This window comes from Patagioenas fasciata, chromosome 3 (assembly GCF_037038585.1).
Source record: "Patagioenas fasciata isolate bPatFas1 chromosome 3, bPatFas1.hap1, whole genome shotgun sequence".
In the NCBI taxonomy this organism is placed as follows: Eukaryota; Metazoa; Chordata; class Aves; order Columbiformes; family Columbidae; genus Patagioenas; species Patagioenas fasciata.
Genome location: NC_092522.1, coordinates 68,945,980 through 68,973,694, shown reverse-complemented (window position 1 = coordinate 68,973,694; position 27,715 = coordinate 68,945,980). Strand labels below are relative to the sequence as shown.

Sequence of the window (27,715 nt, the reverse complement as noted above, 5' to 3'; positions counted from 1 at the left end):
TGTGAAACAGGACAAGTGATTGTGTGATTCCTGTTGAAACAGTAGAATGAATTACAAGTTTCTTCTTGTCTCTGGAGATTTTCTTTTATCTTATTGAAGAAAAATATTGATAACTTGAGATAATCCTCCATGAATGCACAGTTATTTGCATGTTTTTCAGGTCAAAATAAATACAGCCTCATCCACTTCTTATTCTCACTGAAATACTTTGGTTGTTAGCGATTTGACTTCCTGACTGAAGCTATTGTGGATCTTACCACATTCTTGGCATCTACACTGAAGGCAGGAATGATAATTGGAGATCAGTGTTTTCATCATCTATCATCAAATGTACTGTAATATTTGCAGTACTCTGCTACTTAACATAGTTTTTAATTTATTATAATACTGGTGGTTATTAGAAAAACAATTCGAGTCTTCCTACTATGTCTTTCATTGATTACTGCAGGACCTCCATCCACCTGCATTGTTGATTGTCTAAATATGCAGAACAGATTTTGTGTGGACTAAGTCTAAATCATGCAGCTTCTTTACAATGACTTTCAGATATAGAAATCATTAAGTATTAAATCAACACTGTTTTCTCCATGATACCTTCTGGCATCCTTGTGTGCCGACTCATAGCACTATATCTTAAAAACACTAAGTTGCTGTATGTTCTGCTTTTCAAAGGGAAATAGGTGTTTCCTTGCCCTAGCTTCAGTTTTACCTCTGTAGCATCTAGATGTTACTAGGTTAAAAAAAGAAAAAAAAAGGCATCACTAACATATGTCATTCTGCAATTGCAAATGTATTGTTTGTGTCTTGCATTCCAGCAAGCCTGTAAACAGAAAGAAACCTTGATAAATCACTTGAAAAGGCAGGTGAAGTGGACCATAGTGAGCATTGATTACATGCTTACATTCTGTTTATAGTGATATTTGATGTGCCTCTGTCCTATAAAGCTTATTTATGGCCACAGTGCTGAGTCATGTGATTTAAACAAGAATGTTTTATAGAATGATTTCAGCATTACATGATTACATTTCAATTGCTTAAATCTGTGTTTTTTCTTAACAGCAATAAAGTTGTAACAGAGTTTGGCAACTCTTAAACATTGCAGAAAGTATACATCTATAAATACACATATAGAAACAAAACCACTTCTACAAACTGAAAATACTTGAAAACAAACTTTGCAAACATTTGACTGAAACTGCAGCTTAGCAATTACCTACTAAGTTATATGGAATTTAGAGTGCTTTTAAATTTTGTTTTTGAAGTCTCTTCTGCCCTAATGCAACTAATCTTTTTTCAAAAGTGCTAATGCAGAATTTATTTCTGTAAAGACCTTCAGTGGACTCCAAGGCCATATTGCATTTTTAGGGAAAAAAAAAATCAAACATCATTGTATATACTGCTCCTAGTTCACTAGTTATTAAGAAATTGAAATGAATTTATAATTATATATTTACAGTTATTTTAACAACTTGGTTATTTTTCAGATTTTCCAGATTGCATATGTTATTGTGAAAGCAGCTAACTCGCCTCGACCTGGGAATTGGATATTAGAGCGCTCACTGGATGGCGTAGACTATCAGCCATGGCAGTATTATGCTATCACAGACAGTGAGTGCCTGACACGCTACAACATTCATCCCCGTCCTGGAACTCCATCCTATATAAAAGATGATGAAGTTATATGCACTTCTTATTATTCCAAGATCCATCCTCTGGAGAATGGAGAGGTAAGAACAGATGTTATTCCAAGAACCGTAAATTGGCAGAAAAAAAAAGACTTTGTTTAATTGGCAAATATCTGACTTGAGTAGACAGAGTGTTTTGCTATGCCTGAAAAATGGAGAGGTGATCTATTTGCATTTTTAAAAAACTGATCTTATGTGGTCCTATGTAGATGCATATGAGGTATGCTCTAATAAGTATATTCTACAACGTAAACCAAAAGATATAAGAGTTATTGGGTAGAACAAGGCACTAGTACTTTTAGATAACTTTAGCTTCTTGAAATGTGTTTCCATGTCACTTATGAAAAAAAGTGAGAATACTGGGGAAAATCATGGACTCAGTGAAGCCATTTAAAGATTTTTCTTTGGGTCTTATTTTCACTCCCTGTGTACAAGCTAGGATGTTAAATGGTAATGATTTACTCAGAGTTTAATCTACTGTCTATTTAAGAGCTTGTCGCTGATGCTCTGCCCCTGCCTGTGCCTATTCATTCTTGTCCTGTCAGAGATCTCTGCTATTTCATGGGGAGCCCAGGCACATGAATCATGGACAAGTCATTTGTTTAAACTGAGGGCATAGAAAAGATGTGGTGGAGGTGAGAATGAGTAACTATGGTTGAAAGAACAAGGCAAATGTAACAAATGTATCCAAAAAGACAGTATTTTCAGACACTTAAAGTGAAGAGAGGGAAGGCTCTGTGTACCAAATTCTGACAACTGTATTTTTTTCACACATTATTTTCTAACACTTGCTTTGCACATAACTTGGTAATTGAAGGAAATAACATGACTTGAATGTGCACTAGATTTGAAGTATTTATTTATTTACAGATTCTTTGATGCCTAACAATGTTCTCTGAAATTTTAGCCTCAGTATTTATCCTTCTGTTAATTTTTTCTGTTCTACTATTTTAATGGCTTATCTCCATATAAAGAGATATAAACTTATTGTCTTTTGTTCCTCTATGTGCAAAGCAACATTCACGTACAAAATTGTTAATGCAATTATTTTTGAATACTGGATCTATATCCAGTATATATGTATAGTTTAAGTTCACAGGAAACTCCCCATGCCAGCTGCAAAAATAGAAAAATAGAGCTTTCAATGAAAATATCCTGCTGATACACTTTAAAAAGATGTGAGCTTGGATCTAAAGGAGCCTCATATGAGTTATCAGATATGAAATTGGTTGCATATCCAAGAAAAATCATAGCAAACACTTTGTGTTTGTAATGATACCATTTGAATGGGTATTTGTTCTTGTAAAATCTAGCATGAGCAGATAAAGTGATATTAAAAGAAATAGTGCATACATATGTGCTATGTTTTCAAAATGTTTCCAGCTGGGTGCTTTTTGAGTGGTGAACAGAACATCAGTTAGCGGTTTATCACTTACAAAGACATTTTTTACAGTTTCTTTGGGAGAACATGCCTGCACTGACAATATAATGCCAAAGTAATTATTCCAATAATTAATTTAATTTACTTTGTTCAATTTCTTTGATTATCTAGTTCTCTTGCAGACAATATTTTTTCTGGTGGTTTGCTGTCCTCTTGGTTAAACTATTGCCTCCTTGTGTTCTTCATTGGTCGAATTAGACAGCAAAGGGCTTTTACTTAGCATGTCTGCATGTATCTGTGACTGAAATATTTGCTTAAGTCTTGCTGAATTGAGTGGAACTTAATTTAGATCCTAAGTGAGCAAATAATAATTTTTAACTTGGCCTGATGTGCTGTAATTGGAGTTCTGTCCTGAACCTAGTAAATGACCAACATCTGATAGTTTCTTTAAATGGGAATAAGATGTTGAGGAGAGAAATGCACCTGGTCCATTCTACTTGGGAAAGGGGAATTGTTAGATACAGGCATGTGTTATGAAAGGCACGTGGTTTAGGCCATCCTAACTTAATCTTATCTCACACAGATAGTTATTAGCCTCAGACATGGCCCCAGTAGAGAGAGAACAGTTTGAAATGAAAAACCTAAAGCTTAATTTTTGTATTAACTTGAACAGTATCATTCAGTTTGAATTAATCAGCTTATGTTTTTAACAGTATTTTCATAAGTAAAACACTAGTTCCATATGTCTGAGTACTATAGACTGCATTCTAAAATACACAGCATTAACACAGAATTATCCCAGGTTAATTCTTTTTCATGTTTCATCAAACATATAACATGAAAAATAATAGAATTCATACCAAAATCAGATTTACTTACAATTGTGTTGTAGGTGATATTTGCCTGGCTCCTGGCCTTGCAGTGGAACTACATCTGCACATCATTTATTTTTGCTCCAGATTAGGACTTTTGTTCTACATATCAGATATCACAGACATTTTGTGGGACTCAGAGAGTTATCAAATGTAATTTAAGTAACTTTCCTTTGCTTTAAAACCCATGAGCTATTTAAGCACACTATTCTGGCTTACACTCGGGAAACCTGATGAGGTTCAGAAGGAGCAGAGCTTGATGAGCTGGTTCCAAAGCCAAATCTACATCTACAGTGTAGTGTCTTTGTCTTAAGTTAAAACTTGTCGTCTTAGAAAAAGCAGAATATATTATATTCATGTATACTTTCAACAAACGTTTTAGTCAGTGACGTGGATGGTTGGAGTATTTACAGAAATGTTAATCTAAGCAAAATATTTTTGGCATTTAATAGTGTTTTAGCATATATATATATAGTAATATAAATAATATTTGCACCAGTAATATTCTCTTAGCCAATCACAGAATTAAAATCACCATCAACTACAACAACAACAAAACAATAATAAACAAACAAAAAAACCCTGTGCAATTTATCTTCAGATTGGTATAAATAGCACAATTTTAAGTTTGCTCAGTGAAATGTGAATAATAGTCTGTAGACTGTTATTTGCATAAAATAATTTTACTGAATATTTTCATTAATTAATGGAAAATTGCATAGTGACAGATTCTGAATGAAAAAAAAAAATTCTCTAATAAGGAAATTTCTCTCAGGAGTGTGGACTTGAATGCAGAAAGATTGTTAGCATTCCAGTTTCCATGCTGTCTGAAATCAGTGATGCCTGGAAAAATCATAGGAAGACCAGAGTGTCTCTATCACACTGGCAAAGGTAGACTTTTAGCATTTATGTTTCTGATACACCATCAATAAATGCAAATGCTAAAGTTTCCCAAAATATTGTTTCCAAATGAAAAAGCAAATTCCCCTGTCTCAGTGTCCCCAAGACAGAAAAAGAACTGAAACAGATCGGTTATATTAAAGAGTTACTCATTAACTTTTACCAAACTGGTGTTTTTTGCTTTAATGGTAACTTTTTGGGGCACTAACTGAAAAAGAGTAATTTATATAAGGAAAGGAGGAGGCTGCTATTTTTGGGTAAGTAAGAATGCCCATTTTGTGACATTTTCATATTTACTTAAGCACCAGATAAGAATGGTATTTCTTTTTTTCTTTATTTCCTCACATGATCGTTAGGTTGAGAATTAAAATTAGTGGTTACCATAGCAATTTTTGCTTCACTTCCCTGACACAGGAGCCTCTGATGTTTACATCTAGTTTGTTCCTTTTTTTAATTGAAATCTTTCTTCTTCTGCCAAACTACAATTTGTGTGAGGGCTTCTTTACCTTGATGTCTAGGTGGTTGTAAGGCTCTGGACATTAACTTTCAAGGTCAATTTTTTTTTTTTTTTTTGTAAGAGTGTGTGGAGATTTCTTTTAGTCAACACTTGTTTGAACCATCATATGTAGTATTTGTATTTCAATACATGGTAATCTTCCCTCTGGCTTGCAAATCTTTCCAAGTTGAACCCTCTGAAGACTTCAGGTGCTCCGATTGATCACTGTAACATGTTAGGACAATGTATATCTTTTCATAGAAAATGACACGTTTTACCTGACCTGTATTTGACAGGAAATCAAGCAGAAGGTTACACTTAGAAAAAGTATTCTTCAGAGAATAGACTTAGAGTATTTTGTATAGGCTAGAAGAAAAAATTTAGGTCAAAAATATTTAGGTCAAAAAATAATCGTTTTGTTTTTTTTAAATATAATGCAATTCTCTGTGCAAGCAGAGATTGAAAGTCAAATCCAGTGAAGACAGTGGGAGGAAGGTTTAATTAGTCTGCTAGGAAAGCACTTGCTTTCCATAAGAAGCCAAGAAGAAAAAAACTCTTATTCTGGGAAGGTATTAAATTAAATTTCCATATGTGTTCCCTATTTCTTCTGAAAGCATATGTTGCTCATGTAATATTTGTGCAGGCCTTTACGAGAGTTTAGGATTTTGCAGCGTGAAACCTTAACCTTGTTCTGTCTAAGAATTAACGCTAGAGAAACGTCATGTCTTATCATCATCTTAGCAAATTTTCTCAGGAGGAATTTCAGATATTGCTTCCTGAGCAAGAGAGAATACTAGACAGATGTTCTGACTGGTGTGGCCTCACTTTCAATACTGTTTGCAGTCCTGGACCCCACAATTTAAGAAGGATGTGAAGGTCCTTGAATGTGTCCAGAGGAGGGCAAAGCTGGTGAAAGGGCTGGAAGGGATGTCCTGTGAGGAACAGCTGAGGACTCTGGGTTTGTCTAGTTCAGAGAGAAGGATGCTGAGGGGTGACCTCATGGCTCTCTACAGCTTCCCGAAAAGGGGACATGGAGAGAGAAGTGCTGAGCTCTTTTCCTTAGGATCTGGTGATAGGACATTTAGGAAAGGTTCAAAGCTGTGCCAGAGGAGGTTTAGACTGGACATTAGGATGCATTTCTTTACCAAGACGGTGGTCAGACTCTGGAACAGGCTTCCTAGAGAGGTGGTTGGTGCCCCAAGCCCATCAGTGTTTAGAAAGCATTTGGACAATGCCCTTAACTTAACAACATTTTAACTTTTGGTTAGCCCTGAAGTGGTCAGGCAGTTAGACTAGATGATCATTGTAGGTCCCTTCCAACTGAAATGGTCTATTATAGTCTCTTCCTTTTTTGTTTTTGTGTTTGTTTGTTTTAAACAATATCTAGTGTTAAATGAAAAGTACTTGGCAACATTTTCAGAAATATTAACACAGATACATCATGCTTATGAAGTGTTTCTGAGATGACTAACTGTTGATTCATAAACTGCATGGTATTCTTTCCATGTTCACAAAGGTGAATTAGAGACTGAAAGATTTTGGTAAGAGCAGTCTGTGTGAACAACAGAGCGTAAGATTCACTGGGTCCTGACGCTAACCTTCAACAAGAAACTTCTTCCTGCCTGCTGTATGGCTGTAGCCAGTACTAAGGCTGAAGCAGAGGTCTGACAGAGAAGGGAGATATGGTGGGAATTAAGTAACCTGTCTCCTTCCTTTTCTGCAAATGAGTGTTCCTGTCACTGTTATTACAGTGGCCAGAACAATACTGCAGTGAAGATGATGCTTCACTGCTGCTTCTTCAAATGCTTAACCTCGTACTTCTCCTATGATGGTAGCAATGTAAGTGCGAGGTCAAAAAAGCATTTCTGCAGTAATAATGACTAGTCTGTATGAGCACATTCGTTAGTCTTTGTTTTCTTCAGTCAAGTGGAAGTTCAAAGTGTATACTAAACATGTAAAGAAGAAAAAATACACAGAAACAAGTTCCTTGATGGTTTTGTTGCCATACTTGCCGTGCTGCTTGAATGGGAGCACTCTGCCCCTTTTTAAATGTGTCTCTCTGCTCTGTCTCAGCTCTCTTTGAACTTCCCCCGCCTCCCGGTGATTTGCTGTTCTCTCACACCAGTGATGCCGGGAACCTTGAACTCTGCTACTTCCCAATGTTTTCCTGCTAGCTTTCTCCTCTTTATACCATAGTGCTTGTCCCATTCACTGTAGTCTCACTGGTTCACACAGAAGGGAAGAAAAACAGTCTTACAAATGGACTCTTAAGTCTATTCTCCCTACAGCCAGATTTAATCCCTTGTCACTAGGATTTCACTAGACTGTCAATACTAAGAGGACAGAAAGTCAGAATTTTTAGAAGTACTCAAAATTGAAATGTATTCAGTTGCCAGCTGAAAATTTTGGGATGACTTTTTTCCTAATAATAAATGACACAGGTGCTAAAGTGTTTCTAAAAAAAATACATAAGAGTTTGTGGATTGCAGTATTGATACTGTCTTTATAATTCCTGTTTCTAATTTGATCCTCTCAGCATTTAACCTGCATTCAGCATCTTGAATTTACTGTGAAATAATTTTCTAGAGTCAGAACTGTCCATTCCACTTGAATAACAGTCATAAGTTTCTTTTCAATAACACAAGATGTAGAAAAAGCATCTGTACAGCGAAAAGTAATGCCAGTAATATCTCTCTCCATGCCCTCAGCTGCAATCGCCCTAGGCATTTCTCATGAGTATGCTAAATTTCCATATTTTTTATGTGCATCTCTGTGCATTTCCTTGGAGTATTTGTGGTTATGGGGATATACTGTTTTGTGCCAGTATTTTGTTGATATATTGTCATTGCAAAAAAAAATGGATGATACAAAAAACTAGGTAACAATCTATTCTTAATGGATGAAACTCTTCAGAAATCTAAGCTGGTTCTACTTTCAGCATCACAGTTTAGACCAAGACATTAGACAAAGACTAATGAATGCAGCCTGAGTTATAAATTCCAAAATAGGATTCTGTGAACAGCTTGACATCTGAACAGGTTGAATAAAAATAACTTTAAATTATTCAAATTTTTTTTTTTAACAGTGAAAGGGAAATTTTGGTTTTGACCAATATGAGTTGTTCCGTGTGATGCAAAAAGAATACATTTTATTTGATCATTTTAATTTTTTTAAAAAATTGCAAAGACCATGAAAACAAATTTCACGAAGCTGTGAATGGAGGGCATGTGACAGCAAAAGAAAACTTCAGCTGGCAGAGATTTTATCATATGCAGTCCTTGCATCCAAGAATATGTCCTGATTACCAGGTTTTTAGTATACTTTTAGTCAGACTATCTAGACAAGTGGTGTAGCTTCATTTTGTAAAAAACAACGAATCAGGTTTTCTTTGGCCTGAGATCCAAGTGTCTTATCATCTTAGGATCATTCTTATTTTCATGTTTTTCTGTCTTACCTGCACAGTTAGTATTTTGTAGTGATTAGTAATGTGGACAGCCAACAGGATCCTTAGAAAAATAGTGCCTATTATTAAAGATCTTTCCACTGAAGCCAATAACCTTTGGATCAGGTCTTTTGGGAGGACTGTTTATGTCATTTAAATCAATGTTACACCACTTGAGTGGTCAGACAGTCGCTGGTTAACATTCTGGATTGCATCATACTTTGTTCTCCCTGTTGGCCTTGGTTTATGTTTTGCTTACTTCCCCTCCCACCCCCACCTTCTGGCTACAGCAGATTCAGGAAATCTTTTGGTCAAGCCATGGGTTTGGATATCATCTTTTTTTGCATGACTGGCCTCAGTGAAATGACTGTGGTAACTTTTACTTGTGAGTCTCCTGTATTGAGTGTTTTGAAAGCATAACTTAGCCTAAAAAGTTACTTGTGTCTACTAAGAAGGAACAGAGTATGGATTTTCTTCAGGAATTCTGGCACCTAAGCTTTCAGGTGGTCTAAGATTTCCAGTTAGAACAACCACAAAAGAAACAGTTAAAAAAAAAAAAAAGAAAAAGAAAGCAAAACAGATTTGAGGTTTGAACAAAGATCAATTTTTTTTTTTTTCTTTCTGGTTTTTATATTTTTTATTTGACTTAGAAAAACTAAACTTGAGTAGCTGATCTGAGGGGAAAAAAACCAGACATTTAACAAGTGACTGCCAAATAAATGGATACATTTTACATATTCCTTGTACACAATACTATATCGCCTCACTAACATAAAAATTAACATTTCCTGATTTCCTAATAGACATGATAGATATGTAAAAGAATAAAACAAAGTGAACATTTGACATACATTCTCAATATCACAGGAGAATTTTGAAAACCTCTAGAATGTGATTTGCGGCAACGTTAAATGATTTTATTATGCATGATGGGAATAGTCTTCACAATAATTTATTCAAATCTTGTACAACTACTCTTTCAAGTCAGCAATTTTATAATTGCATTGTAGCAATATTCACTGTTAATTGTTGCCTGAGAAAAGAAAAGCAAGACTTATGGCAATATTTGTAAGTTGATAGTTCATATTGAAGTTGAGTTTCTGATATTTAATATTATAGAAAAACCAGACAATATAAAATGTATAATGTTCTTCTAAATTATGCACCAAAGAGGAAACAACTGTGGAAAACTATATATAAGTCATACAGCAGTTTCTCAATATTTTAAAAGCAAGAGGAAGGGTATTTACTGGTACATCTGTGTGGGCCAAGTTGGAATGAAAGTTTCTTTTGTGCAGTTAGTCAGACAGTCCACTTTTCTGTCTTGGCATGCCTTCTGTCCCTGAGCAGAAACTCATGTCGTAATTTCGACCATTTCTGGAAAAAAATAAAACCTATTTAATAATCTGAATCATAAGACTTAAAAAGTACTGAAGTTGCAATACACAAAGTGTGTACTATACAGAGCAGTCTTTCAGTTTGAAGCGTCAAATTGATTAGATGATTTACCTTTTTTGTTTATTGATCACAATGCTTACTGAAAAGAGGAGTGTTGCACATCTTTATATAGATCTATTGTGTTTTTTCCAAATCATAAAAGGAGGACTCATGCCATTAAGTGTAGTTTTTAATTCAACATACTGTTTTTAGTGTTGCAGAGGTAAAAGGTCTTGGTATTTACTTGTAATGTCTAAACCTGTCTTCTTGTTGTATCTGGTAGCTAATTTTTGGACAGTGGAAGACTACATTTTGGCAGGGAAACAAGAACACTGGGTACTTGGTGACTTGGTGAGATTTTTCTCTTCTGCTTGATTAGGGAAACTGAAGATCTGCAGCGAGTAGTGGTTTTGGGATGGGGAAACGGATACTTGAAGACCTTACCCACACAACAGAAATACTTAATAGGAAATTTTGCTTAAATGAAATACTAGTTGTAAACATTTTCCACTAGGAGGTAAAACCATGACCATTTGTTTACCTTAGCTAGATTGCATTTTTTGTAGGGTTATTGCTCTGGGATAAGAATATTATAACACAACTTTCCAAGATCTTTTGGTCTTTTTCTATTTTGAGTGGTTGTTAACAGTCATGGGTAATTAATGGAAGAAAGAATAGCTTAATTCTTGTTTTTAATGAATGTGGTGGCCAAAGGCAGAGAGGGGCTTACAGGCATGGTAAGGATGATAAGCATCTGAGAGATGGCAGAGAAGAGAGAGGAAGAAGCAGTAAAGGTTTTAAGATAATTTAAAACTAGGGGCTGGGAGAAATCTAGAGAGTGCTTAGTTCAAGATGAGTCATTCTTTAATGTTTAAATAGTAAAATCCTGTATTGTTAAAGAATGAATAAGTTTTTTTAAAGGTAGAATTTGTTAAAATCCAGATGGGCCACATGAAGGAGTAATTTTGATCAATGAAATCTCACTGAAGCAGGGATGTATGAATAGGTCAGCCTGAGGCCAGATGCAGGTATGCTTTCATGGCAGTGCAAAGGAATTCCATGTGAAAGAAAATAAAAACTCAACAGCATATTTTACCTGGAGTTTTCAGTTTAAATTGTAAATGTCACAGGACATCAATAGAATGAAAGTTTGTCAATGAGACACTGTAATATCAATGTACAAATTCTTTGATTGAGGTCTAAACTCTGGAATGCATAAATGAAGAAGTCATAGAGCCAAGTGAACAAATTGTATCAGCAAACAACACTGTGTCTGAGAAAACTGGTATTTCATGCCCAAGTAGGAGCAGAAAAAAGTTAGGACTGCAGTACTGCTTAATCAAGGTGGTAAAACTAAGGAGGCTGTGAAGGCAAGAACAAAGACAAAAATACACACTGTAGTGAAAAAGTAATCTGTGGTTAGCTTCCCATAGGCTGGCTGGCTGTCATAAATGGAGTGTAGAGGCTGGTTTTTGACCACCATTAAATGTTCTTCCAAGAAGCAGTCGAATTGGAAAACTCGGAATAAGGGAAGTGACTCAAAACATTGTGAGAAGAACACAAGACAGGCTAGTTCAAAATACTGGTATTTAAAGACTGTTCTGTAAAGTGTCAATAATATTCTCACTATTTGATGTGCTCCTTAGAAAATTTGGAAAGACAGTCAAAAAGCTGAAGTGATCTCTAAAGGTGGAAATATATTTGTATATGTTTTCTTAAATATGGAGGAGTTTATGCCTGCCACTTATAAAAAAGAATAGATCTTAGACTATCCAAAAGAGTAGCAGGATAAAATACATGAGTATATATGTGTTAGAAACCAAAAGACATCATATAAAAACATCTTCTCCCAACGAACAAAGCAGGAATTTTGCAAATTAACATAAAATCACAGTAAGGCAAAAGAAAGGGCAAGAACGAAAATGATATCCCCTTCCATACCAAGATAATCATTGTGCTGAAGACCTAAAACAACAACATGAGAAGTTTTTTCAAGCTATCAGAATAACAAAACCAATAGACAATTGAGATATAACAGGAATGCCAAGGACAGTAAGTGAATTCTGTGGCTTGAGCTCCATATGGAGAGACATACAGGAGGAGCCACAGTAGAGCTTGTCTTTGTTTTAAAAGAAGTTGGCTAAACATCTGAAGGAAGAATAGTTTTAAAAGAACAGTTTAATAGCCCTGGCAAACTTGCTCCCCAGCTTTTACTGCTGAGCACGATGTCATATGCTTTGGAACATCTCTGTGCTCAGCTGGGGTCGGTTCTCGCAGCTGTGCCTCCTCCTAACCCCTTGTGCACCCCCAGCCTGCTCACTGGTGGGGCGGTCTGAGAAGCAGAAAAGACCTTCATGCTGTGCAAGTGCTGCTCAGCAATAGCTGGAACATCCGTGTATCATCAACACTGTTTTCATCACAGATGCAAAACATAGCTCCACACAAGACACCATGAAGAAAATTAACTCTATCCCAGCCAAAACCAGTACTTTAGTTTACTATACCTGTCATATTATTTAATATCATATATCATTAGTGAAATCTGAAAAAACCCCAAATAGTTGAGAGTTCAACACAAACTTTCCAAGTTTAGTTTTTGTAGCCAAAGTAAGCACTAGTATTTTTGTAACTTAACAACAATTAATGTTAGGAACAAAAACTAAAATTGTTTTCATGCACATAATTCTTTAATCTCCTGTGTTTTACAGAAGATTTATTATAGCATTCCTGGCCTGGGGTGTTCATTCTGTGCTACTTAGAAACTGACTTTTTTTTTCCTGACTCATATTAGCCCCTGTAAAATATCTCCAACTCTCAAAAGATCAGGTTCAGAGTTGGATCAAAGTTTATTGCATTCTACAGCCAAGTGTCCTATTTATTCTTTCTTTTCAAAGTATTGTAAATGATTTTCAAGGCACTTCCCATTCAAAGGGATCCGATCTGATTTTCAATAGCATTCATCAGCACATGTTCCAAATGATATGACACAGGTTTTGCTAGAACTTGGACTCCAGCACTGCACAGTAATTGTAATGGGCTTTTCCACATATGGGTCTGCAATGCAAAAAAAAAAACCCAACCAAAACTAAAAATTTTTGTTGAAATTTCACCAGTTCAAATCTCTTCAGAGCTGTACTTCAAAACAAGAATGCTGCAGTAATGTAAAGCATATTACTGCAGTTTATTTTAACGATAACATTCAGGAGCAGATGTACTTGTTTACTCTTTGAACAGCTTAAATCCTCACATTCTCCCTCTTTTACATCAGCAGTTGTGCTTGGCAGCCCTTTGCAACTGCTTACAGCTGGACAAGTTCCTGTGGATTATCTTTCTACTGGTCACCATTCTGTTCTGACAGTAATTTCTCTCTATTTCCACAGTGCACTCATAGCACATCTCATTCATGAAACAATGTAGTGGAAAGTGCCATCAGTTTTTAGCACAATCATAATGAATAAGGGAAATCATAATATCTTGGTAGGAAAGGATGGGTGGATGGGTGATGGGTTTTTTTTTTGTTTTGTTTTGGTTTTTAATATTGTTTAGTTTGGCATGGTCAGAATCCTTTTTAGTTAAACTTGTGGATCAGACTGCTTTTTATTATAATCTGCAGGAAAATATAACTTTCCTGGTTGAGTCTTTTGTTTGGAGTTACTTGTCCCGCTTAAGATAACGTGCCATCTAGCTTCAGTGCTTTTAAAAAAAAATAATTTAGGTTCTTATATTGTGCTTTTTGAGTACTTGTGAAGACTGGGTTTGACAGATCTAGTATCTAGTGGAGTGCCTCAGGGGTCAGTACTGGGGCCAATATTATTCAATATATTCATTAACGATTTGGACGAGGGAATTGAGTGTACTATCAGCAAGTTTGCTGATGACACTAAGCTGGGAGGAGTGGCTGACGCCAGAAGGCTGTGCTGCCATCCAGCAGGACCTGGACAGGCTGGAGAGTTGAGTGGGGGATAACCTGATGGAATTTAACAAGGGAAAGTGTAGAGTCCTGCATCTGGGCAGGAACAATCCCAGGTTCCAGTATAGGTTGGGGAATGACCTATTAGAGAGCACTGTAGGGGAAAGGGACCTGGGGGTCCTGGTGGACAACAGGATGACCATGAGCCAGCACTGTGCCCTTGTGTCCAGGAAGGCCAATGGCATCCTTGAGTGTATTACAAGGGGGGTGGTCAGTAGATCGAGAGAGGTCCTCCTACCCTGGTGAGACCCCATCTGGAATATTGTGTCCAGTTCTGGGCCCCTCAGTTCAAGAAGGACAGGGAACTGCTGGAGAGGGTCCAGTGTAGGGCAACAAAGATGATTAAGGGAGTGGAGCATCTCCCTTATGAAGAAAGGCTGAGGGAGCTGGGGCTCTTTGGTTTGGAGGAGACTGAGGGGTGACCTTATTAATGTTTATAAATATATAAAGGGTGAGTGCCACGAGGATGGAGCCAGGCTCTTCTCAGTGGCAAACAATGATAGGACAAGGGGCAATGGGATCAAGCTGGAACACAAGAGGTTCCACTTAAATTTGAGAAAGAACTTCTTCTCAGTGAGGGTAACAGAGCACTGGAACAGGCTGCCCAGGGAGGTTGTGGAGTCTCCTTCCCTGGAGACATTCAAAGCCCGCCTGGACACCTTCCTGTGCGACCTCACCTAGGTGTTCCTGCTCCAGCAGGGGGATTGGACTAGATGATCTTTTGAGGTCCCTTCCAATCCCAAACATACTGTGATATTTCATCCTTTAAGCAGATAGGCAGTAGCATTTAACTTGGTAATGCCAGTGTGTTTTACCTCTGCTTGACCAGAACCCAGACTAACATAATTTTCAGAATTGCTATGCACCTAGAGGTGCAGTTGGCATGAGCCACTGAGTTCATGTGGCTTTGCTTCTCATTCTATTCTGCTTGCTTAAGTGCCAATACGTTATGCAGGAGCTGCATGACACTGATAAAACGTAACCCAGAATGACAGTGATTGTACACATTTTCAGGCATCAGAGGTCAGACCACTGTTGTGTACGGTGAAATTTAAAACAGCTACCATTTGATGATTTAAAATCATAAGTCACCTGCGTTATTATGTGTTAGAATGTATAGCACATTGCAAATCTACCTGCTTGTAGATAACTTTTAAAAATACTGGTTCAGTGTTTCATCTTTGAAAACATTCCTGTACGAGTCAAGCTTTTAACTTTTTCTCCAGCTATCTTGTTAGTTATCACTAAGCACAAAATACTGTTTCACTGTATTAAGAGATGGCATCTCACTTGCCAGTACACTTTGAAGAGCCAGTAGAACACAAACGATCATAGTTGTGTGCAAGTACAGTATTCCAGGCCTTGTATCTTGTCTGAATTCCTTATGGACTGCAGAATGCATGACTGTTGCTGAAACTACATCGTGGTGTTATGTTTCCACTTAGTTAAGACAGTAACAAAAAGAAAATAAAAGCTTGGAATGACAAATATACTTTCAAGGTAATTAAATTCCTTATTCTGTGATTTATTAATAACTATTTCTCTGATAATACAGTCTGTTTAAAAGTATTCAAGACGATGTCTTTGACAAATTGTTTCTTGTCTAAAAATAACAAGCATGAGAATTACAGGAACCATAGAAAAACAGTGGCTGGAATAAGCAATTTAAGTTTCAAGTGAAATTGGAAAGAAGAAAATGACAAAAGTAAGTTAATCAGAACTGAAGAGATGAAGCCTTATTTAGCTTAAGCTGTAAGTTTTAGTTGTCAATGACACAATAGTATTTGCTAAACAGTTCGTTAAGCTGATATTTGCCTGTATTCTTAGGGGGAATGAGTTAGTTGAGATAGAGTTTGACATGCATAGCCCTTGACATTTTAATGCAAGTTTAAGCACTACATTTCAAGCAGCTCTTGTACTCATTAGCAAGGCACAGAAGGGAGTTGTGCTTTCACTTACTAAGCCATTAATTTATTAAGATAGTGAGATATTTATTAGAAATACAGCAAAACTTGCCAAATACACTATTTCTTCTATAAAATTATCATAAATACATTTTTATGATGAAAAATTGGATGCTGACTTTTGACATATGCTTCCATCTACTATTCTGGTTTTGAAACCGATTTTAGTGATAGGTTAGGGCTTGCACTAGGATTTGTTCTTTAGGGATTAAATATAAGGTGCCAGGAGATTAATTAATCAACAGTAACTTTAGTTCTACTGTAAATGAGCTATTTGCAACAGATAATTAAAGCTATGGAATCACCTGTGGAAAAAATGATGTTCAGCATTGTCCATCTTCATATTGATGTGCTTGCATAACTTGAGAGTGTAAATCATGGAGTACCTTTCTCATTAAATCTTTTAAAGACTGACACATCTGTCTTCTCCACTGCTGATTATCAAATAGCAAGCCTTTTTGTGAAGGACAGAAGCTTTTCTCTCCTTTATGCTGCTGTCAGAGGTTAAATTTTAGTAAGAAATTGACCTTTCCTGACAACATTTTAGTTCAGACCACTGTTAGGCTTGCAGCCCACCATCTTGATGATGTCCAAATTAAGCTACTGAGTACTTGAACAAAGGGAGTTCTTCACCACTACTAGCCAAAGTTTATTGTAGAGTGATGGTGTTCCTGCTCCATCTTTGTGACAAATTACACTAAGTAACCTTCACTTTTTATGAAAGAAAGAAGTCTTCTGCTTTATCTTACATTCAGTATATAGTGAAAAGCATACTGGTTAGCAATGCTGTTTTCTTGAAAGTGAACATAAAAACTCCATGCCACATAGCCAAACAGCTGGAGTTTTTTATATCCTACAAACAGCTTGAGATTGACTGCACTTGAATTGCTTGGCATGGTAACTAACTCCAAATACCAAAGTTCTGAGTAGAAAAATACACCACTTGGATTCATACATGGATATTTTAAAATTGAATGAGAACACTGTGCATACTTAAAATTCTTTTGAACTTTATTAAAGTGTGTTAATTTTAAGTAACTTAGCAGTTGATCATACACTTTAATGCAAAGCAGCAGCATTTTTACTGTTGCATTAAGTAAAGCAACAGAGCCAGCTAACATGCTACACATTTGCACCTCATTTCATGTGAAAACGTGCACAGAAGGACAGTGGTGAGACAGTCTGGGCACAGTTCGCAGCACCCACTGGAGCAACTTCCCCTTGTACAGCAGAGTCCTCAACTCAGGTCGAGTTCCCAAGGGAGGAACCACCTTTTCACATCTGAGGCTGTATGAACTGTCTGGGATGTCTTGCTAAGGCAAAAAGATATGGCATCCTTGCCTGCAGAATGTCTGCTCTGGTTGGGGATTTGCATTTCCAAATAAAAGAACTGCAGGAGGATGACAGCAGACTGTGCAACATCAGAGATGACAGGAAAGAGATTAACTGCTTTTTGTCTGGGACTCTGCAGCATGAAGCCACAACTGCACCAAAATAAAGGCAGGCAGAGTCTGTGCCTGTGCGTTCAGAAATAGAAACACCCATGTTGGTGAAGGCTGTAACCTGGTGACTTCCAACACCAGGAGGAAGGTTCCTTCTCTGCCTGCAGGTGTCTGGTAGCAGAGAATAGCCTGGGAGCTCTGTTCAATGAGACAGGTGAGCCAGCTGTGCCTAAGTCACCCAGGAGGATCAGGAAGAAGCAGCAAGTGACACCAAGTTGAACATACACCAGCAGTGTGTCCTTGCCAACAGTATCCTGGGCTGCATTTAGTTAGAGTGTCACCAGCAGGCTGAGGAGGTGATCATTCCCCATCTGCTCAGCAGTAGTCAGAGCATACCTGGATAGCTGTGTCCAGTTCTGGGGTATTCAGTACTGGAGAGATGTAGACATTTTGGAGCAAGTCAAGTAAATAGCTAGGAAGATGATTAAGGACTTGAAACATCTGCCCTACAGGTAGAGGCTGAGAAGGCTGAGATTGCTTAGCCTTGAGAAGTCTCAGTATATTGAAGTGTACAGTGGTGGGCTGCAGGGTGATACTTTTCTCTCTTCTGAAGACCCATTAAAGTGCAGTCTAAATAAGTCCATGTTCATCAGTATATGAGATTTGTCTAATGCCAAAAATGACAGAAAGTTTCTTAGGCTACATCTGTCACTTCTTAGTGCCTGAAACTCAAGGAGATGTGTTGTGAACTTCTGATCGTATGTCTGGATGGTCTGACAGTCATCTGGCTGAAGCACATTGCAAGTCCTCTCAGGTGTCTTTGTTACAGAAGCTAGGATTGAATGCATCCAAGTATTGCCCCAGTACCTGCAAAAGTATCCATAACCTGCAGCTGAGGAAGGTTTATAGCTCTGCTAGTGAATGCTTACTCTTAAAGTGTGTTGGAAAGAAATGACACAATAGGCATGTCAGAAACAAGCAGTTGTTCAGGAATGACTAAGGGGCTCGTGGAAGAGAGGCACTATGAACTAACATGAAATAAGAAAGTCAGCAGAAATGAAATGGTGTATGAGATCTCTAGGAAGTAAAATTCAGCAACTGAATTGGGACAGTGTAGGTCTAATGTTATATTGGCAATTGCTCAAACAGAGGTGTAGAAGTGAGTGGGTCTTGCCAAAGGAAGGCTTAGAATATAATATCAGCCTTCTGTAACCCTTTGGCAGCCTGTGTAGGTGTCAGAATAGAATGTAATGCAAAAGACTATTTCTTAAACACTTGAATGTTCTTGGTGCAGTTAATAAAGGAACCCACGATTTAGTCTGAAACAGAGCACAGATCCTGGTTAGGACTATTAACTGTTGAATAATTGTTATTGTAAAACATATCAAGAAAATGCTCAAAATGCAACATCGCAGGCAATAAAATCTGCGAAAATACAATTAAAAAATATAAAAGATGGTCAAACAGCTAAAATAATTTCAGACAGCCTCAAGTTCATTTAACGATTGCGTTACACACACATGCATGCTACATTTAAGAATGGTTCAAAAAATCCTACAACATAAACTAAGGAAAGATAATACTTATTAAAAGTAAACTGGCATCATTTATGAATGGAAATAATGTCTTTTCCTCCAAACAAGGAGGTAAGAAAATTAGCTCCAGCAAATGAAATGTTAAACCACAACGAAGATGTGAAAAAGATTCTGAGTGACTGAGTATGAAGTTGAAATAAACCTTTTTTTCAAACACATCAGATTCAAGAAGTCTGCCAGCAAATTGGTGGGCTGAGAGATGATCAAAGAGCATTCAAGAAAGATAAGGTCATTGCTGAAAAACTAAATTAATGATTTGAATCATATTTTCTATAGAAACTGTCAGGATGATTTCTGCACTGGAAACATTATTTACAGGAGAGGAGTTGGAGAAGCAGTCACAAACTAGGTTGTTAACTGAAGAGGCACAGAAATAATTGATAAATTGGATAGTGAAAAGGAACTCAAGGCTGAAATAGGTGAATTACAAGTTATTATTTAACCCCTCGCTTACAAATATTCTCAGTAACTGGGGAGTGTGGAGTGTCAAATGAAATACCAGGAATCCAAGGAAACTACTACAGATTTGGAAGCCTGATACCTGTGCCAAGCTAATTAGTATTAAAGAAATTTAATGAAAAATAGAGCTGGTGGAATCACGGAATCACAGAATGTTAGGGATTGGAAGGGACCTCGAAAGATCGTCTAGTCCTTTGTTCCCATTTTAGAACAAGGGAGTATTAAGTGAATTTAGTAGGAGGTAGGTTTAAAACAAGCAGAAGAAGGATCTTTTTCCCTACAACATGTAAGTGAAGTGAGAAAATCCTTATTATGTGACAGATGTAGATTTTAAAAGGTGACCTGGATTTAAGGTGAGACTGAGTAAGTTCATGGAAATCCTTTGAGGCTTACTAAAGGTGTGGAAACTTTCTATAGCTCAGGAAGTCCCTGAGGAAGTATTAGGTATGCTTGCCTTCAACTTGTTGTTAGCATGTTGTTTTGACTACTGTATGAAGCAGGCTACCATGCTAGATAGGTTTCTTAGTTCTGACGTGGTCCAGACATTCTAATGGACTGAGATATTATGTGAAAAATAAATGTTGCTAAAAGCAAAGTAATACATGTAAGAAAAAAATAATTATACATGAGTGCTGGGCTAGTGTTGAATTAAATTATCTTCAGAGTAGAGAACTTGTAGCATCCTCAACAGTTCTTTGAAAAAAACATCTTTCTGAGGTTCAAAAATGACTACTAAATGATTCCTCAAATGAAAAACTTGAACACTGTCACTGAAATGTTTTATGATCTGAGTTCCAGGTTTAAAAGGAGACAACAAACAAACAAACACAACAACAAAATAAACAAACAAACCCACAACCTCACCAAACTAAGTTATTTTTCTTGGTTTTTTTTAGAAGAAACAGATTTCCTTCCATTGGGACAAATGTCTGTAGTGATGAAAAGCACAACGGTGGAAAAAATGAGTCAACTAATTATAGAGAAAAGGGCAATTGGTAGACATTAAACTCTTATGATTCAGATTTATTCTATAGCTCAGGAAGCATTTAGACTGTTCATTCAGAGGAAGTGATGATATTGTATCAGAGAGATCTCTCTCTAAATGCCCTGTTTTTTATATTCCTTCCTAATGATTTTTTACTGGCCTCTGCTGGAGACAGGACATATTAATTATGTAGATCTTTGGTGTTACAAAGTGGCTTTTCTGTTTTTCCATTTAACTAGAGTGTGCATTTTTTACATAACTAATAGAACTTTTGGTTCCAAACCGAATCCAGACGATATATAATTTGGTAATTAAACTAACTTGAATATATACTATTGGGTAGTTTAACATGTCCGTTAATGATTTGGATGATGGCATAGAGTGTACCCTCAGCAAGTTTCCTGATGACACCAAACTGGGATGAGTGGCTGGTAATGCCAAAGGGTCATGCTGCCATCCAGAGGGATCCTTACAGGCTGGAGAAATGGGCTGACAGGAACCTCATGAAGTTCAGCAAGGGGAAGTGCAAAGTCCTGCACCTGGGTAAGAACAACCTCATGCACCAGCATATGCTGGGGGCCACCTATCCAGAAAGCAGCTTTGCAGGAAACAACCTGGGTTTCCTGGTGGATACCAAGTTGAATATGAGCCAGCAATGTGCTATTGTGGCAAAGAAGCTCGATGGTATCCTGGGCTGCATTAGACAAACTATTGGCGGGAGGTCAGGGGAGGTGTCCTTCCCCTCTGCTCAGCACTGGTGAGACCACATCCGCAGTACTGTGTCCAGTTTTGGGCTACCCAGCACAAGAGAGACACAGGCATACTGGAGAGAACTGAAGGAAGGGTCACCAATGATTAATGGACTAGAGCGTCTCCCCTATGAGGAAAGGCTGAGAGAGCTGGGACTGGTCAGCCTGCAGAAGAGAAGGCTCAGGGGGAATCTCGTCGATGTGTATAAATACCCGTAGGGAAGGTGCAGAGAGCACAGAGCCAGGCTCTTTTCAGTGGTGCCAGTGGCAGGACCAGAGGCAATGGGCACAGACTGAAACACAGGAGGTTCTACCTGGACATCAGGAAGCACTGGCACAGGTTTCCACGAGAGGTTGTGTGGTCTCTATTATTGGAGATATTCAAAAGCCATCTGGCCATGGTACTGGGCAACTGGCTCTATGTGGCCCTGCTTGAGCAAGGAGGTTGGATCTGATGACCTCTGGAGGTCCCTTCCAAGCTTAACTATTCTATGATTCTGTGATATAATCTGTTTGAACATACAGTTGCTAATGCAGCTATGGGAAAAGGTCATAATAGCCTTTTGCTGGAATAGTTCTGACTATTGAACTGATTGACAAATCAGATACCATTCAAAATCACTTTACAAAATGAGAGTTTGGCTTTCATTGTGGTAGCATTTAGATGTTTGTAAGGGAATGCTTGTTTCCTCCAAAGATCCTATTTGTTGGAATATAATCTTGGAAAAATTTGTTAAGGAAAAATTTTCTAGTGTTGGAATGTACATCACTTTCATTTAGAATCCAAAATGATGATTACCTCAATCTTGGAATTGGTAAATAAAAGTTCTCCATAAAACCTGAGCAAAATTTGGGGTTATTCCCTCATGGGGACTTGGATTATCCACATTGTAGCAGCTCAATGGGTGGATTAAAGTATTAATATTTTCCTGGTAGACTCAGCTTTGGATCTTAACTCTGCTGTAGAACTCCCATGTGTCTCATACTGCAGTACAACACAGCTAGTACAGGATTTGATGCCTTAGCATATACGTGAAGTCCTATGATAATCTTGGGTGACATAACAGTAGACAAATGTTGAGAACTACATTCATTGGAAAAGTTTTCAGATTTGATTCAAAAAGTTTGGAGGGTGAGACTGTGTTAGTGTCTTGTCTGAAAATGTGCTGTTGTGTGAAGAATGTCTTACAAATGGGTGCAAGATTCTGGAGGGAGATGAGAAAACATGCTTTTGAAAAACACGGTGATGTCTCATTGCAAGAGTCATATTGAAAATATTATAAATCTGATTTCTATGCAGACTTCTTTAAAATAAGTTATTTAAAATTCTGACTGTTTATCCCTGATTAATGACAGATGTTCCCGAAGTACTCCCAGTTTCTTCCATATTCTCTTTTCAAGGATTAGGAACAATTTAGTTGGACACTCTTCAAGTTGATTCTAAGTGTTTCTAGGGAGAAATTAATGATTTAAACACAGATGTTGAGAGGAGGAAAAATAATTTAGAGTAATTAATTTTGCCTCTGCAAATTTTTCCCTTCAGATTCATTTTGATAAAACTACCCAGTTTTAATTTCCTAATCTCAGTGTCATTTTGGTGTATGTGTTTGAACATGTGCCACATTTCACAAAAGACATAGCTGCACTTCAGGAATCATGCGATATTTCTTTTTGTTTTAAAATGAAATTGTGAAACATTTAAACACAAGCATAAAAGACAATGTAAGTGGAAGTCATCATGTCTACTAGTTCAACCTTGCAAATAGGTGGACTGCTGGTAGATAGATCCATGAAACTTCTCAAAATGATGCTCTATTCTGAAAAGGATGCTTCTTGTTTCACTTTGTTAATTTATGTTTTAATTTTGTAAAACTATTACTCCGAGATGGTGAGGTTTTTACCTATCAGTGTCTTAAGACTAAGCTTGTTCTTTTTTAAACAACGTAAATCAAAAGATATGACTGTTTGTCAGCTGTGTGATTTGGGGTCAAGCTGTGTCTGTGATTTGTACTCTGGACTCTCTGTGGGCACTTGCTTGTTCTGATACATGGGTTTTGCCTGCACCTTTCTTCCCCTACCCCTGAAAGCTTGATTTTTTTTTGACTGCCATGCTGTGTGTAGCCATGGTGCTGTTGCTGTTTTGGGTTAACTAGGGAATGTTTTCTGAACTGCTTTGCGTATATTTCTTCTTTATCTCTGCAATATCAGAGTTCAGTCTTTAGTATTCTACTGTAACCCATCTATGTTTGATGCCTGTAAGAAAGAAGTCTCTTTGATCCTGTTTAAAGGAATGAGGTGACAGTGTGAAAAAACACTCAAAAGAAATTATTTCCTTGCTCACAGGTAAATATTCAAAGAAGTCTTTAGACATGTGTTCCTACTAAAATCTTGCTTCTTTTGGAAAGATCTATCAATTTCCACCGGACCTATTGCCACCATCCTCAGGCTTCTTTTGAAGTTGTCTCCACACATGGTCTCCTCTCTTTTCACTGGGGACTTGAGCAGTTTGCTCTCTCTGGTCATGTGTTTTTGTCCTGCTTATAGCCAGCCGTTTATCATTCAGGAGCTCCTCCTTGCTTCCTCTGGGATTTTTAGTATAATCTTTCCATTGTACCCTGTCTTTTTCATAGCATTTTATTCTGTTCATTTCCAGCCAACTGTCTCCTTTAATTTAATTACTTGTAGTCAGGAGCAAAACTGAGTCAGAGCTCAGAGAGTGTTGTTATGATCTCAGGAGTAAGCAGCAATATCAGCTCTTCCTGGAGATAAAATGGCAGAAGCGTAGAGCTGCTGATTCATACTTAGATGAGACAGGACTGGCAGAGAGGCTCCCAGTGATTTTGTGTACCTGTGGACAGAGTAGAGCAGGATGATGCATGTGATGAGCTTTAGGGTTTCCCTCTTGGCAGTGAAAATAAGTAAGTTAATAATGTCACGTGGCCAGTGCAAGACAGCAGTTGTTCATTAAGCCTTCTATTCGGTACCTGAAAAACTCCAGGAAAGGAAGAGCTGCTGCTTTGCTGGGAGCAGCAGGTTTGCTGTGTCTCTCCTTGGTGTGAGGCAGCCGCTGCTAAGTGTGTGCCAGCTGGCATTCTGAGGGCAGCTGTTTGCCTAAAACAGTGATAATATGATCACATTCAATGATAGGAAACAGCTGTGTGGCCTGAACTCTCAGAGCACTGAGCTAAGGTGCACAACATGTTCATTGCAAAGAAGAAATAATTATTCATTCTAATGTTCTGCACATTTGGCTCAGCATCTGAACATTCTTTTGGTGTACCGGCCTGTAATAAAAGTGCCCCAATTAAAATTTAACACTTCAGAATGCGGGAAAATTAATGGTTTCTTTCCTCCCTCCCCCTAGGTGCTCATTAACAATATTTTGCTATACCTGACATTCTTCTTCTTGTAGGCTTTTTCCAAGAACAATTCTGTAGCATCCCATCTGTTTTATTTTGTTGATTCACAGCTAATGTATGCCATGATCAGCTAAGAAGGCAGGAGGGGAAGAAGATTGCCTAATTTTGTTGCCTTGCCCTTGATGCTGCAGTTGGGGTCAGAGAAGTCTCTTTGTGAAAGAGCCGCAGAACACACTTACCTAAAAGATTTCTAGAGTTTAGGATAGGCAGGCAGAGAAGTGCAGGCAGTCTTTAGAGAAACCACAGTGTAAGCAGAGATTGGTAGTGTCTTTGGAAAAACAAATGCTGAACAGTGTTCTTGGAGGTGATAAAAATGCTCCTTAGGGACAAGGTGAAAACAGTTGCCAGGAAATTGCTTCAACTTGCTGAGAACAAGATTCAAAGAAAATGATGTATTGTGTAAAGAGACAGTGGGAATGGGGAGATGTCTATGAATGCTTATTTTTTCTCATCTAGCCATTGTAGTTTTGAGTATTTCAAAAGTTATCTTATCCTGGCTTTAGAAAAAACATCTAGTTCAAAAATCTTTTGACGATGACCACACTAGAATGTGCAAACTGACCCCTGTTGAATTCTGAGTCCCATTCCAAGTATCCATTCCTTTAACTCATAAGTTTTGCACCCTTTGGTTGTTCGATCACTTGAAAATACTTGTTTTAGATTAGAGGAGAAGAAATGAGTTGCCTGAGGCATGAACACTATTGTAGGGCCAAAGTACATGTACACAGTTTGTGCTACAGTCTTTCTGTAGCTGATGACTTTCCTTTGCTCAAAATGTTTTTACTGTAAAGCCTCTCCATAACTGGGATCTGTGGGTACATGGAATGGGGGAAATCTGCTTCTTAAATAAAGAAGGTATTTTACATTTATAAAGCCATTCACACAGTGTTTTTAATGATATTTGTTGGGATAATCGTGGCAGCATTGCTGTCATCTTATTGCTGATTGTTTTAATAATTCTCTCTTCAGATTCACACTTCTCTAATCAATGGGCGGCCTAGTGCTGATGATCCTTCACGTGTATTACTAGAATTCACATCTGCTCGCTTTATTCGCCTGAGATTTCAGAGGATTCGGACACTAAATGCTGATTTAATGATGTTCGCACACAAAGATCCAAATGAAATTGATCCCATTGTTACAAGGAGGGTAAGTTCTGGCAAGACAGTAGCAATGCATGTATGTTCTCTTACAATATGTTCTCTTACACTTCTAAATGCTGTACCTGCCTTTATTTGTAATAGGAAATTTCGGGAGATGATGAATACATGTTGCTATCTGTCGAAATCTGGGTATTTGAGATTTCCCTCTTCACAGTATTTTGTTATATTCTCTATAACAGAAATAACAATTTCATCTTTTCTGCTTACTGGGGTTAGTATCATACATAACATGCTTGTTAACATAAATACACAGATCCTTTAGCTGCAGACATTTGGCTGCAGGTAATTGGCAAGTGGTTACTGTTAGATAGTGTCCTCTTACCTCTTCTCCTGCTCAATGCTTTGCTACCTCTTAGAGTACTTGAATGCTTACTTTGAGTAGAATTCCTGCTAGTGGTACTATAAATAGCAGTAGGGCCTGAATACAACACTTTAAGCATTATTATATCATTGTTAACAGTAGAAATTTTACATTGTGCTTTATCTTAAAAGAATAGATGCAGCAAAGTGCAGGTGGATAACTGCAAAGAAAATTTGCTTCCCCTATTCCCCATTTCTGGTTTCCATTTCTTCCTCTAAATACATGGAGGGTGGTCTGTTCCTTAAAGTTTGGAATGTGCCATTCTGATTTGTATTACAAACCCAGAAACCCTTCCAGTTGAGTGCAATTATTGCAGCCTCACTGATCATGGAAACTGCATGTTTACATAACAGTGCACATTTAATAATCTGATTCTAAGTGAACAGAAACAGAAGAATTGAATTCACACTTTAAAAATCACTGTATACTCATGAAACCCAATGCAGGATGATCCACAGATTTCTCAAACCAAAAAATAAAAGTAACTTCTGTATGGCATCTCTCCACGAGGCTGTTCTCGAAAGAACAAATAGCAGCTGAAACTTGCCATGCTTGTCTGGCTTTTCCTATAGAAGACATTAGACAAACCACTATTCCACAAAACAGGAAGCAAAGGGTGGCCACAAATGGTAAATTTTCTGTGTGGTAGAAGGTTAACTGTAAGTTGTATGAGTTCCCATTTTGTTTGATGTATTTATTAATGATCTGAAAAAGAGGTTGAACACAGAAACAGCAATATTTGCAGATAATGTATGTTGGTTTTGATTAGCCAATTGTTAGGATGTTACAGGACCCTCACCAAAACAGATGAAAATGGAGAAGATTACATGTGAGATTCTACTTTTCACAGATATCATAATATATGAGCGTAAATATCTTTCCACCTTCTTTCTGGTTAGGGTATTAGTCCCCACCAAAGGAAAAATAGAAGTGGTCAAATGGTCAAATTGGCAGAGCAACAAGTCAAAAGTTATTTAAATCTCAGTAATGAAGACTATTCTGTAGTCATTCTAGAGGCCAGTAGTAAAAAGCGGTTCTTCCCTCAGTCCAGTGAATGCCCAAGTAAGACTCAGATAAGGTGAATAAAGGTGTTTCCTTCTAAGGTTTTGTTCTAGCCTGTCTCTTCTCCCTGTCATCATGCCTTTTCCTTTTCATGTTTTCTGATGGGAATAAATTCTGTGGCGTTTGACTTTTCATTATCCAGTGTGCATATAGCCTTTTCCTATTCTTGTTTGGTGTATGCTGTGTATAAATTGATGTGGCTCTTGTGACTTCAGCCAAATAGAACTGTACCACTTTATGCCCTTTCTTTCACTAAGCCTGAATCTGCTGATCGAGATACAGCTTGGATTACACTGTCAACTATATTTGTAATAGATCAAAAAAGAAATAAAA

At 37.5% G+C, this 27,715-nt stretch overlaps 1 protein-coding gene across 5 annotated transcripts in view; it reads left to right on the top strand.

Annotated features, from left to right (window-relative positions):
• Nucleotides 1-27,715, top strand: part of LAMA2 (laminin subunit alpha 2) — a 362,981-nt gene that overhangs the window by 112,722 nt on the left and 222,544 nt on the right. For all 5 annotated transcript variants that reach the window (XM_065833304.2, XM_065833299.2, XM_065833305.2 and 2 more), the window contains exons 4-5: nt 1,485-1,727; nt 25,766-25,945. In XM_065833304.2, the coding sequence (XP_065689376.2) occupies nt 1,485-1,727; nt 25,766-25,945 (423 nt within the window). The remainder of the gene's footprint in view (nt 1-1,484; nt 1,728-25,765; nt 25,946-27,715) is intronic.